The sequence below is a fragment of the Danio rerio genome, chromosome 4 (assembly GCF_049306965.1).
Source record: "Danio rerio strain Tuebingen ecotype United States chromosome 4, GRCz12tu, whole genome shotgun sequence".
In the NCBI taxonomy this organism is placed as follows: domain Eukaryota; kingdom Metazoa; phylum Chordata; class Actinopteri; order Cypriniformes; family Danionidae; genus Danio; species Danio rerio.
The window spans coordinates 21,560,334-21,573,326 of NC_133179.1; the positions used below are offsets into that span (position 1 = coordinate 21,560,334).

The 12,993-nt window shown below is 35.3% G+C and overlaps 1 protein-coding gene across 51 annotated transcripts in view; it reads left to right on the forward strand.

Annotated features, from left to right (window-relative positions):
- Positions 1–12,993, forward strand: part of nav3 (neuron navigator 3) — a 177,899-nt gene that overhangs the window by 152,557 nt on the left and 12,349 nt on the right. For 10 of the 51 annotated variants that reach the window (XM_073946590.1, XM_073946596.1, XM_073946598.1 and 7 more), the window contains 10 exons: positions 288–399; positions 1,236–1,360; positions 4,286–4,309; positions 5,005–5,180; positions 6,360–6,513; positions 9,086–9,272; positions 10,883–10,980; positions 11,073–11,168; positions 11,246–11,414; positions 12,615–12,850. In XM_073946590.1, the coding sequence (XP_073802691.1) occupies positions 288–399; positions 1,236–1,360; positions 4,286–4,309; positions 5,005–5,180; positions 6,360–6,513; positions 9,086–9,272; positions 10,883–10,980; positions 11,073–11,168; positions 11,246–11,414; positions 12,615–12,850 (1,377 nt within the window). Of the gene's footprint in view, positions 1–287; positions 400–1,235; positions 1,361–4,285; positions 4,310–5,004; positions 5,181–5,591; positions 5,679–6,359; positions 6,514–9,085; positions 9,273–10,882; positions 10,981–11,072; positions 11,169–11,245; positions 11,415–12,614; positions 12,851–12,993 lie in introns of all 51 variants that reach the window. The other 41 variants (XM_068219722.1, XM_073946597.1, XM_073946600.1 and 38 more) reach the window with 7 other exon arrangements.

Consider the following 12,993-nt stretch of genomic DNA (forward strand, 5'->3'; position numbering starts at 1 on the left):
TCGTAGTAAAGATACACATTTACATTTACTTTCAATTCAAATGCCATGAAGAATATATTCATGCTCAGAACACAAATTAAGATATTTTAGTTTTCTGTCACTAAAAGCTGTACACCCAAAACCGTTTACACCTTACAAAAAAGGTTTTTTAAAAATAAATCCATCTGATTCAAGCAGTTTAATTCATACCTAACTATGGCTTCCTAGGAAGATTTGACAATTGTAAGCAGTCGAGATAAAAAGTGTTTTGTGTTTGTATTGAATATCTGTTTTTATTTGTGTTGCAGGAGTCTGAGCTGGCGGAGTTGAGAGAGACAATTGAGGCTTTGAAAACTCAGAACACAGATGCTCAGACGGCCATTCAAGTGGCCCTTAATGGTCCTGATCACGTTCATAGAGGTACTGCTTCTGTCCTTTTTGTTTCACAATTACTGAAGAAAATGGTCTTTTTTTGGTCCATCAGTTTTGGTTACACATGTTTTTGGGTAAAATGATTCAACTCCATAGGAATTCAAAGAATTGGGAATTTATAAAAAGGGTTAAAAAAATTTCCACACTTTTGCAATAGGTTCAAGTTTGAATTTGTAAATGTATATGCCGGTTTTGCTTTATATATTGCTGCACTATTTGCAATAGATCATCAATCTTTTCATCGTTACATTTTTTTGGGATTGTGCATCTTTGACTGTACATATAACAATCTAAAGGCATAGTATGTGTGATTTATTTTATTACAATATCCCAAAAACACTAGAATAGTGTTTTATAACTTGCTGACTTTTTATTAGACTGCACAGATCATAGGAAATGTAACTCCCATGATTTCAATTTACATCTTTGCAGCTAAAACACAACTTTTAGCAAAACATAAGTAAAAAATAAATACAGTAAATGTTTACGTATATAATTTTTTATATATATAACCTAAACAAATTAACATAGGCATCACATTTATTCTGTATTTTGCACTAAGCTACAATGGATACATCATACATTCATACCACACATTTCAGTGCATAGAATTGTGCAAAGAAAAAAAATACATTACATGAATAAAAACAAAGACAAATGGGTGAGGTTACCATTTTCGTTACAATTCAGTTTACTTAGCTGAGGATAGCTTTATTTACTTCATTTATCAACCAGTTTAAATATTGATACTTTAAGTACCAGTTTTACTTGAAGTCTTTTCTGAAAGCACCTTTTTCATCTTTAACATATATGTGTGTGTTTAGCAGACCTGAGGATCCGCCGCCAGCACTCGTCAGAAAGTATGTCCAGTATTAACAGTGCAGCCAGTCACTCAAGTCTGGGTAGTGCTAAAGATGCAGAGGACAAGAAGAAAAAGAAGAAAAGCTGGGTGAGTCAGTGCAGGAGGCTTCATCTTCCTCATCACCATCACACCATAAGACTCATCCACGTTTAGAAAGATGACTTCAACTGGGATCAAACAACACAGCATTTGGGAGGGGGGGCTTGCAAAAATATTCTAATTATTTAATTATTTTATAATATTATTATATCACTATACAATATTATAACTACTAGCCACCATATCTATATGTATGTCACTTCGTTAGATAAGAGAGCTACTGGCTAAGATCTTCTTTAAAGTCGTTTTTGTGTTCCTAATGTTTTTTGATAACCATAAATGTACAATAATTAAGTAAATACTGTGGTTACATATTAGTTAACCACATTATTTAAAACAATACTGTAAGTCTAACATTTGTTCATTTGAGTTTGTGTTAATTTCAACATTTACAGGATTGTTTGTATTGTTTTTTTGCACCTAAACCTATAAGAGCTAAAACTTAACACTGTTTTTTAAATAACATTAACAAAGATAATAAAAAACAAACAAACAAAAAAATAATCATCCTAGTTGCTATAACGGTATATTTAGCGGTATATCCAAGGATTAATAATGCACTAGTTAAATCTATTTTTCAAACTTTTACATAAATATGCAATTTTCTGCATATAACTAAGTGCCAGCAATTTATTTTGAAACCTCTCTGACATAATCACGTTTGACATATTCCATATTTATATGTTTATCAAAGGCAAACATTCAAGGTAAACATTTAGATTTTGCTTTGCCTGGGATTCAAATCTCATGACCTTGACATTGCCAAAGTAACTATATGTGCAAAAAAAGCCATAGATATTTATCTAGATATGAGCTTTTAGCATTTGTTGGCTGTCTTTAAAACCTTGAAACTAACAACCAAAATTACACAAAAATGCAGAGACAAGTTTGTCATCATTCTGATCAAGTTTTGGTCACACTATCATCATTTTATTAAAACAATAACTAACAACTTAACAAACCCCAAATTTTTTGGTAAGCTAGTGGTTAGGTTCAAATATTGGGTAGGATTAAGAATATATAATAGATATGTGCATTGTAAGTTCTAATAAACAGTCAATATACTGTATTGAAAATATTGCTTCTTCTTTGATGAATCAGCTTTAATCCAGTCATCATTCTAGTTGTGGTCTCCTCACTCACACAGTTTCCAAATTGGGAGCATCAAGAACGCGTAGCACAAACATTTCTGTCATTTCACCCCCTTCCGGCTGTCTCTTCCTCTTTCACACCCTCTCTCACACTTTCTCTGTCTCTCACTTTCTCACCACACCACCAGGGCAAGGATAGAGGACACAAGGTGACTATAACACCCCTCAAACTCTCCTGCATGCCCGTATGGAGGATTCCACATGCTCGTCCCATTATTTCCCTCAGTGGCCCTCCAAACCCCTAAACCTCCTTGAACCCTTCAGTTTTTTACTCTCTGGACATCATATCTTGATGCCTTGTCTGAGGAATGCACTAATTAAGAGCGTTTTGGCTCAGGTTGCAGTCATTACCTGTGATATATTTTTGTTGTTAGGATGCAATTGTGCATGTTTTACTCCTAGTCAGCTGTTCTAGTTGACTCACAGTTATTTATTATCTCCTGATGCTTGCGGGGCTGTTGTTTATTCTCATTTAGGCTGTGCATTAAGTCAAGAGCACTTGAGGTAAACAGCTGTTTGAGAAATAGCATTGGAAATGTGAGCAGCAGTTATGGCTACTTTTCCTCAAGCTGGCCTTAGACTCTTGTAATGAGAGCAGAGCTCAAACAGAGCTCATAACAAACAATTCAAGTCTTTATTTATGTGCCCATTAATAATTCATCTGCAAAATCTGAGGCATTGGAGTCTCTTGTTTCAGGCTGTCTGGAAATGCTGCTGAAAGACAGCAAAAAAAAAGACAATTACAAGAGAGGGAGTGAGACAAGGCTTGTAGAATAAGGATGAATTGCGAGAGTTGCATTTATTAATTCTGCTATCATTCACTCATCCACAAGTTCAAAACCTGTATGTATCTTATGTCAAATACAGGAGTAGGTATTTTGAAGAAAGTTAATCAAACAGTTGATACAATTACATTGGATTTTATTGTTAAAGTTAGTATAGTACCATCCATCAACAGTCTTCAGAATGCCTAACAAGTAAATATTAAGTGAATAAGTAAATAGTGGGTGATTTTCCTTGCATATACTATATTATCGTTAAAATTTCGATCAATACTATAACTTGCAAAGGATAATAGCTAGCCTTGGCTGTGCTAAAACATGGCTACAATATAACAGAACATGTGATCATGCTAACAGCTTTTAAAAATGTTATGAGCATCCCAACATACTATAGTAACCTTCCCAAATATGTTAGCATCTCCAAAACATGTTAAACAAAGCTAGCAACCTAATACAACCTGCTAGGAGCATAATCAAATTTTAAATGTTAAAGGAGCTTAACATCTTAGCATGCTACATGTAGCTAAATACTTAAACTTGCTAGCAACTTGCTGTTATGTGTTGACAATCTTAAAACATTTAATAATCAAGCTTTAGAAAGTACTTGACATTTTATATTAAATTTGATGAATATTATTTATATTTGTTTTTGTTTTTTTTAAATACTATTCCTTGAAATGCATTGAAAATGTAATATGCTTTTTGTACGTCCAGTGCAAATATTATCTATGCAAGTACAATCACTGGACTGAATATGTCAGAACAAAAATCCTTATTGTTGAGCGCACTGATGTCAAGGAAGAGGAGGAAATAGACTTCCTGTCAAATTATGTTATGAAGAATTGTCTAGACACAGCCTCCATGAATCATCCAGAGTTAATCAACTGAACAATAAATAAATGATGCTGCTGTGTCAGAATTTTCTGGTCCAGCGATGAACTTTTCAGTCAGTGGTAACAGTGAGTATGTTTTGTCCGTAGGTGGCTGATTCCATCCCTGCCCAGGTCAGTGTTTCCACGTCCCGCATCACTGCGCCCTCTGATAACCTTAAACCCTTAACTGTCCTGCACCCCTGAATCCTAAATGTTTCCATTGAAACGTGTGCATGTCATCAGCATCCCTCGTCCCAATGACTGCCAGTCTGTTTCTGCTGCTTAATTAGTTCTGTACAGTAAACTATACGAGCAAGACATTATCTATCCTCTCAGAATGTTATGATCAGCTCATTTTATCTCAAGTCTAACATATCAAACACCTTTATCTCAAGCTGACAAATAACTGGAGATGGAATGTGTTTACCAGACTCACTACTAAACTCTGAATATCAGTGACACTTTTGTATGTAAAAATATGGATCTTGTGTATGCAGTACACCCATTTTTGACTTTGAAAAACTTTTCTGATCAACTTCAAATGTTGACTGCTGTAGAACAGATTTACTTTGTAAGTTCATTTCTACATTTTACTTTTTTTCAATGTAAGGTTAGAATTATTTTCTGTGGTTATTGACCGGAGAGATTGAGCGTGCTTTTAAAAAAATTTAATTTGTTATATTGTTACTGGAATGTTACTGGAGTTCTCCTAAGCTATTAATTTTTTAAAATCCATTTTTTTCTGACTGCTGACTGCTGAATGGTTTGATATGAAAAAATGCTGTCTGACTATAATAACTATATTGATCTGTGTTTATTTCTCACAGTTGCGCAGCTCCTTCAAGCAGGCCTTCAGTAAGAAGAAGACAAACAAGCCTCAATCATCCCATGATGAGATTGAAGAGATGACCGATTCGTCCCTCCCCTCTTCACCCAAACTACTACACATCAGCAGACAAGCCAGCTCTCCCCAACCACTCCTGTCATCACCGTCCACCACAGAGTGAGTAGACACACAATTATACATATACAAACAATAAAGAATGCACAAAAAATATGCAAAGATTACAATTTGTCAACAATTTGCACTCTAAAAATTGCGAATACATTTTATAAACTGGTTTAATAATTGTACATTTTTAATGGTTTCATTTACAGCTTTTAAGGTCTTTAGTAGTATAGTAGTCATATAAATATCATGTAAATATCCAAGCATTTAATAACATATACAACACATTTATCACCAGAGGCATCTAAGTATGTTTCAAAGATTTGTATTGCTTGCTTTGTTGTGATTTTGCTTGACTTACATAACATCTTGCTTTCTTTCTTTTTCCATAATCATATTTTTATTTCATCCTATCCTTTAATCATATCTGTATTCTGCCCTTGTTCCTCACTTCCGTGTCTTCAGAAAGTGTTTTTGTGATAGCAAGTCCTCCCCCATTTGGATGCCAAAGAAAAAGTCAAACGGTCATGTGGTCTACAAGCACAGATCTCGGTAACAGGCACAGTGTGGCATGCTGGGAAGGCTTGAGAGTGTGCAGTGACTAAAATCGGCAAAGCTAGATTTGATTAACAAAAGATATTGCTTTCCTAGATTTCAGTTATATATTTTAATCAAATAACTGAGCCTTTTGCTATAGTTTGATTAGAATATGAAGTGCTGTTGGGTTTTCTCTAAACAATGGAATTAGAGGATGGGTGGTAGTAATTAGAGGATGAGTGGTAGGATGGATGGATGGTTGGATGGTTGGTTGGTTGGTAGGTAGATAGGTAGGTAGGTAAGTAAGAAAATAGGTAAACCACAAGTCAAATTGTGTCAGAATAATGTCAGGCTAACATGGTAATATCCATATCATAAACTTATATTTAAAATGTACGTCATTTTGTTTTCATAAATCATAAATTATTCTTCAAAGCATCAAACAATAGAACACACTTAAGGATTATTATTTCACACCCACTATTGAATAGAATGCAGCAGACGCCCCTCACAAATATAAACCACAAAGCTTGAGTGTGAATATGTGTACTTCTAAGTTTGTTTATATACATATTCTGACCACATCTAATTCTCCCGCAGTTTGTTGTGTATTAAACCCGCCTGTGTTTTGTAGCTCTCTTGGGTGTGTAACAGTGTTGTGACCCCTCCTTCCCTGTGCGCTGTGTGTTTGTGCAGACTGTGTGAATGTACAGAAGCCGAGGCTGAGATTATCCTCCAGCTGAAGAACGAGCTGAGAGAGAAGGAGCTGAAGCTCACTGATATCAGGCTGGAGGCGTTAAGCTCCGCTCACCACCTTGACCAGATACGAGAAGCCATGAACCGCATGCAGGTACAAAAATACACCCGCCTATACATGCTGACTCACTGCAGAACCCTGCAACCTTATGTTAGGGCCTCTCTTCTCTCTTTTTTTTTTTGGTAAATATTAATATTCAGACTCGAGTGAATCTTTGTGCAGAGGCCTTGTTTTGGTTTTCAGTCGAACAAAAAATCTATAGAAAGATTTAGAAATTAGAACATATGTGCCATACTAATTATTTTAATAAAACTCAAATCGGAAAATAACATGATGGATATATAATGAGTCTAGGATTTCAATCATATTTTGACTCTTTATTATGAGCAGTTTCTTACATTTGTTAGCCACAGTGCCCCCTATTGGCAGATTGGAATGAGTGCTGATCATGCTTCAAGTTTTGAACATCTTACAGTTTTTTACAATTGCTATGACACTTTTATCAATACATTTAACAAGTTTCCTAAACTCTTAACACAGTTAGCACAACATCCGTCTTCGTGGGCTATACAATTAACACATTTCTTGTTGTTTTGACACAAAATGCATCCAGTTAACACAAATTTAAAATGCTTTAACTTCTTTTACACACAAGCACAACCAAGAACAAAACAATGTAATTTTACAGTCCAATTTACAAATGCTTTAACACAGTATGTCAGAACAAATAACACCATGTTCTAAACAGAAATTATATAGGATAAAGTCAAAGTGAACAGCTGTTCTAATTGTGAATTGAAACACAAGTTTATTCCCTGTATTTTATTTAATTGCCAATGAGAAACAGCATATTGCTGTTATATAAATAAATAAATAAATAAATAAATGTAGTCTCTCATATATATATATCTATATCTATATCTATATCTATATATATATATATATATATATATATATATATATATATATATATATATATATATATATATATATGACAGCTGATTCCCATCTAGAAAGCACACTCATGTCTTGTTTTGGTTTTTCCAATCACATGATTATGTTCTAAAAGAGGACTCTTGAGGTTTTTGAAAGGAACAGTGAGCGCATTAAAAAACTTTGTCACCAATACGTCCATGTAAGATTACACAGTGTGTTTTGCAGTAAACTACTCTTTAAACCTGGAGTTCATTAGTACATACAGTACATATACAGTACAGCATTTGCATACACTGTGTCTAATTACTTTCAGAGAGTCATGAAGTTAGAGGCCAATCAAGTACCACATGAAATTTTCAATGTTGAAAAGGCTGGGGATGTCGCCGTAGGAAAAACATAATAGGCCAAAGGGCCACAGTTACCGTGCCGGGCCTCAGAAGATATCAAGTATAATGTGGATGAGAACATGTGGCAAAAGACCGGGCAGTATAGAAGATTACTTTGTTATTTTATTATAATTGTGGTGCTTTTCCTGTTTGCAGTGATGTCCTTCTGCAAAAAAAAGTCTGTACTGCAGAAATTCTATGTCTGTATTTTTTTTACATAAACTGTAAATTTTATAAAGCAATTTTTTTTCTTCGTTTTGTATAGAGTTTACAAGACAACGAAAACGAAAGAAAATGCATGCATTTACGTAACCCAATGAAACAAAACTGTAACGAGACTTCAAATATAAGGGCAGAGCTGACACATAAACTAATGCAGTTTCTGTAATTTTAGCTGATGATAGTGTTTTTATTGTCAGTGTGTTCTGATTGACTGAATGTTTATGTTGGAAGAGAACATGTGTTTGTGTTTTGAACAATAATTTCATTTTGGAACATGTTTGCAGTGTTTTGTTAGACATGGTGTAGTGTGTTAGTTTATTATTGTATTTTGAAAAGTAGTTTAGAGGTTTAGTTTATAATGTGTGATTTTGAGCATAAAATTAACTGTTTTGCCAATTGTGTATTTTAGGTGTGTTGCTGCGTTAAGAGTTTAGCAAACTTGTTAAATGTATTGAAAAAAGTGTCATAGCCATTGTAAAAAACTGTAATATTGGTTCTTTAATATAATACCAAAATATGAGGATCCACATAGCAGAGGGGGGCATATAATTTCAATGTAGTCTCACAGCAATTTGTAACTTTTGGATTTATTGGCTAATTCCTATGAATTTGTATTATCTCATTTGTACATTTTTGAATTGTTTTGAGTTTTTTTTTTTAAACAAGCTAAATAACCTAAACAAAATAATGATTTAAGCTTCTTGATTTAAATTTACATATTAGATAGTTGGAGTAAAAAGTAAGAAAATCATTTTTGCAGTGCATGTTTGAGAAGTTTACTACAGTCGTTTTGAAAGAACCAAAAGTAGTCGATAAAAAGCACAAAATTGCTTTAATTTCATGTTAAAGTTATTCATCTTTTGTGTGCCTGATACACAGTCTTTAAAAGCTTTAGAAAAAGTTTTGAAATCTAGGCAACATAATGCAAGAGCTGATCTTCTTAACTTAAGTGTATTTCACTGTGTTTGTGGAAAAAATCTTTTTAACTTTTTTTGAATGTAAAGTTTTTTTTTTTTTTATCACAGAATTCTACATGTGGACTGCACATGTTTCTGTTCAATTTTGGATACTATACATATATTTTTAGTGTTGACTGTACATGTTTTTTTTTTTAATTGCAGAATGAGATTGAGCTGCTGAAGGCAGAGAACGACAGACTCAAGTCCAGTGGCAACACTACACCTGCTGCTACACCTGCTAAAACAGCCCGTCCTCCATCAGAAACCTCTAGCACGTCCTCCTCATCCTCACGTCAGTCTCTAGGGCTCTCGCTAAACAACCTCAACATCACCGACACCATTATGTCAGGTTAGTCCTTGCTTCATGTTTTAAAATTTTGAAGCTGTTTGGGTCTAAAAATTGTATTTCAGAATGTATCATTAAATTATTGCAATGGTTGTTGCTACTAGTGATCATGATTTCCCATTTAATAGCAAATTGGCCTACTCTGATACAGATTTCTGATTCTTATTTTTTTATTTTATAGAAACCAGAAAAAAATAAAATGCTAGAAAAATGTTTATGTGCTTAATCACAGGCTGAATCTGCAGCGATTTAATATTAGAGTCAACAACTGCTTTTTAATCATGATCCACACAAAGAGCAACATGCATTATCTTGGGTAGTTGGTGATCATGATGATCATATTTGATAGGTATTATACAGATCTAAAAAGTAATTACAGTTTAAACTTTTAATATGACAGTGTGTTTCATTAAAAATAACCTAATAAAACCCTTTAAAACACTATTTAAGATCTACCTCCAGTATTTCATACATAATCAACAGTACGTGTGCCGGAGAGTCTTTAAACACCCTGCTGACTTACTATAGTCCACACATAAAATGAAATGAAGAGATGCACAATTATATCCCATGTACATTAAATATACAGTAGATGCTTTCTTGAGCTTTAGACTTTGAAATTTAAACCCTGAGCAATCGACCTAAAATGAGCTGGAAATGAAAACTGTCCTCAAACATAAATATGATCATTACAGTTTTTAATGCTGAAAACATTAGGGAATTTCAGAAGTATAAAACGAACAAAGGTGAAATCTGAAGTTTTATTAAATAAATTTTGGTGGCACATGGACAAGCAGCAATGTTTCATTGCGAGGTTGAGATCGCAATTAAAACCTTTGCAGGCAAATTTAATTTCTATAATCACGTCTCCAACAGAGAGAGATTTTTCAATCTGATGATTTGGTTTTCCACCAGTGTGCTCAAGCTCATGGACTGCAGGGTAGATTTGCATATGGCTGTATTATTGATGATTCTGGAGTGGTGCTGATGAAAACTCTGGCATGGGAAAGACCATTTCACAGCTGTGCGGGAAGAGAATGAACGCAACGAACAGTGAAATGGCCTCTTTTCTGTAAGGAAAGATTTGTACGCTGGGCCTGTGGCCACGTATCGAAACGGCTTGGCAAGGACTCGTCTGCGCTCGGGCTAATTAAAAGTAGTGACTTCTACACTCTCTCAGGACTTTGGCCTGTTTAATTGATGGTGAGATGTGTGGAGGAGCACCAGAGCGTGGGCAGACGTGTGGTGCAGGGACGTTATCACTCCTCTGCAGAATGGCGTGCCAGACGAATACAAAGCGCCTCCCTCCCGCCCATTCACCAAGATCCCTATACAAGACCCATCAAAGCCGCACTCCTCCACTAACAGCCTTTTTCCACTATTCAAAGACTTGTTAATACCAAACAGCTCAGCCTTACAGACAACAAAGCTTAAAGCAGTCGGCATTTAACTACAGTCAGAACTGAACATTAGCGTCTCCATTTGGTGAATTTGTCAGCGCTGAAAAGGTTCTTCTCCCGCACAGTCAATGACTCACTTGCCGATAAGTCTATGAGTTGTTCAGCCTTTGATATTTTAGTCATGCAGTGAGTTTGTTTTTTGTGTGTACACAGATATTTTGCTGGATGACGGCTATGAGGGCAACTTACGTAAAGAGGGCAGGAGCGTCCGAATAGTGGTCACCATCAACAGTGACTCCAACAAGACCAAGGTACAGAGAGATTTTTACTAGTCTGTTTTAACTCCAGTAGCTATTTTGATAGAAACTAGTCATCAACATCTCATGTTCTCTTCTCGTCAAAGGCTATGCAGAAGAAGCAGTATCTTATTGGGTCCATTGGCGTCAGTGGCAAGACCAAGTGGGATGTGTTGGATGGAGTAATACGACGCTTGTTTAAGGTGCCAGTTTAGCTCACTTAAATGTAGATTTGGGATGCAATTCTTCAAGTCTAACAGATTAATTGTGGTTGTTTTAGGAGTATGTGTTTCGCGTGGATCCATTGACCAGTCTGGGCATGAATTCAGACAGTATAGTGTGCTACAGAATGGGGGATGTGGTTCGATCTCACGCTTCTGAGGTGCCTGAACTGTTGCCCTGTGGATATCTGGTCGGCGATAACAATGTTATCACAGTCACGCTCAAAGGTAAGGAACTGCAAAACATTCATGAAGGGTCCTCATAGAGGTAACAAAATTTTCAGCCAAAATTGGGAAATATTTCATATGTTTTCCCTGTTTGTTTACATGACAAGGTTTTTTGGGAAGTGTAATTTAAAAGTGCAAACAAGCATGCACAGTGTTTCTGCTCAAGTGTTTCCCAACACTTCATCAGCAAAGAGTGGATTTACTTCACATTACAACCAAAAGACATTACACACAATGCAAATTGTACATAGACACGAGTGCAGATCCGCAGACTACACTACTGTTTACTAACAAGTTGACTGCACCAAATACTGGCCTGACATATTTAATGCAGTGTTTTTTGTGGTTGTATAAATATGGATAATTTTGAAAATATTGTAGTGTAGACATAGATGTGAAACCTATTTAAAATGGAAGGGAAAAACTTTGTCTACATCATTGTTGTGTAAATGTAGCTTTATTGTAGGTCCATTAGACGCTGCCAATTAGTCCTAGATGCCCATCAAACACTGGTGCACTGAGATGAACATGTGTCTTGGTCCTTTTCCAAATGCTCAAGCATATCTAGTTTTTATCATCATATTCATGATGTTGCCCATGACACTCTCTAGAGGCATCGGGAATATGTCTTCCTTCCACAGATCTTCATTTTGTATAAATGAATGTGTTTAAATTCACATTTCAATTTACTAACATTATTTTCATAGAATGAGATTGAATACATTTCATAGTAAATGGAAATGTGTTCTTTTATCAGGTTATTGCTGCATGTTCCTTTGTGAAATTGAAATATAGCGAAACTATATTGAAATTTTAAAACGAATCTGAAATCAGAAGAAAGTTATGGGAAATAAAGAAATAACTTCATAAAAACAAAGTAAGGTTTTTGCTTGTGCTCGTTTCCATTTAAAATGTAAGCCAACCACTGCACCTGAAGGAAACAGCAAATGAACTGAATGAGACACAGATTCACTTTCTGCCAGCAGATGATACTTAAGGGATCAAAATGAACAGAAATTATGTATCTAAAGACAATCAGTTCACCTCAAAGGTTCATTCTTAAAACATCTACTCCAGTAATATTGTGATTTGTTGCTAGTGATCGAGGACTACATGTATCATGTTTGTTGTTGTTGTTCCAAACCAAAACAAACACCCAAACTACAAGTGTGAACCCTTAATATCTGTCTCTTTATGCAGGTGTGAAGGAGGGTAGTATTGATGACTTGGTGTTTGACACGCTGATCCCTAAACCCATCATTCAACGCTACTTAAACCTGCTGATGGAGCATCGTAGAATCATCCTGTCTGGTCCAAGTGGAACAGGCAAATCCTACCTAGCCACTAAACTAGCCTACTTTATCCTATCTAAGACTGGTCGAGAGGTGACAGACACCAACCTGGCCACCTTCAACGTAGACCAGAAATCCAGCAAGGCACGTAGAGTTTTTTTACTCTGGGAAGTAATCATAAGGTGCATCATTTGTGGCAACAAATGGAATTGCAAAAATAATTGTTTTCAGAAAGTTTCCCAAACTTTCCAATTATCTGCCATTGGTTGGTTGATCCAACATTTTAT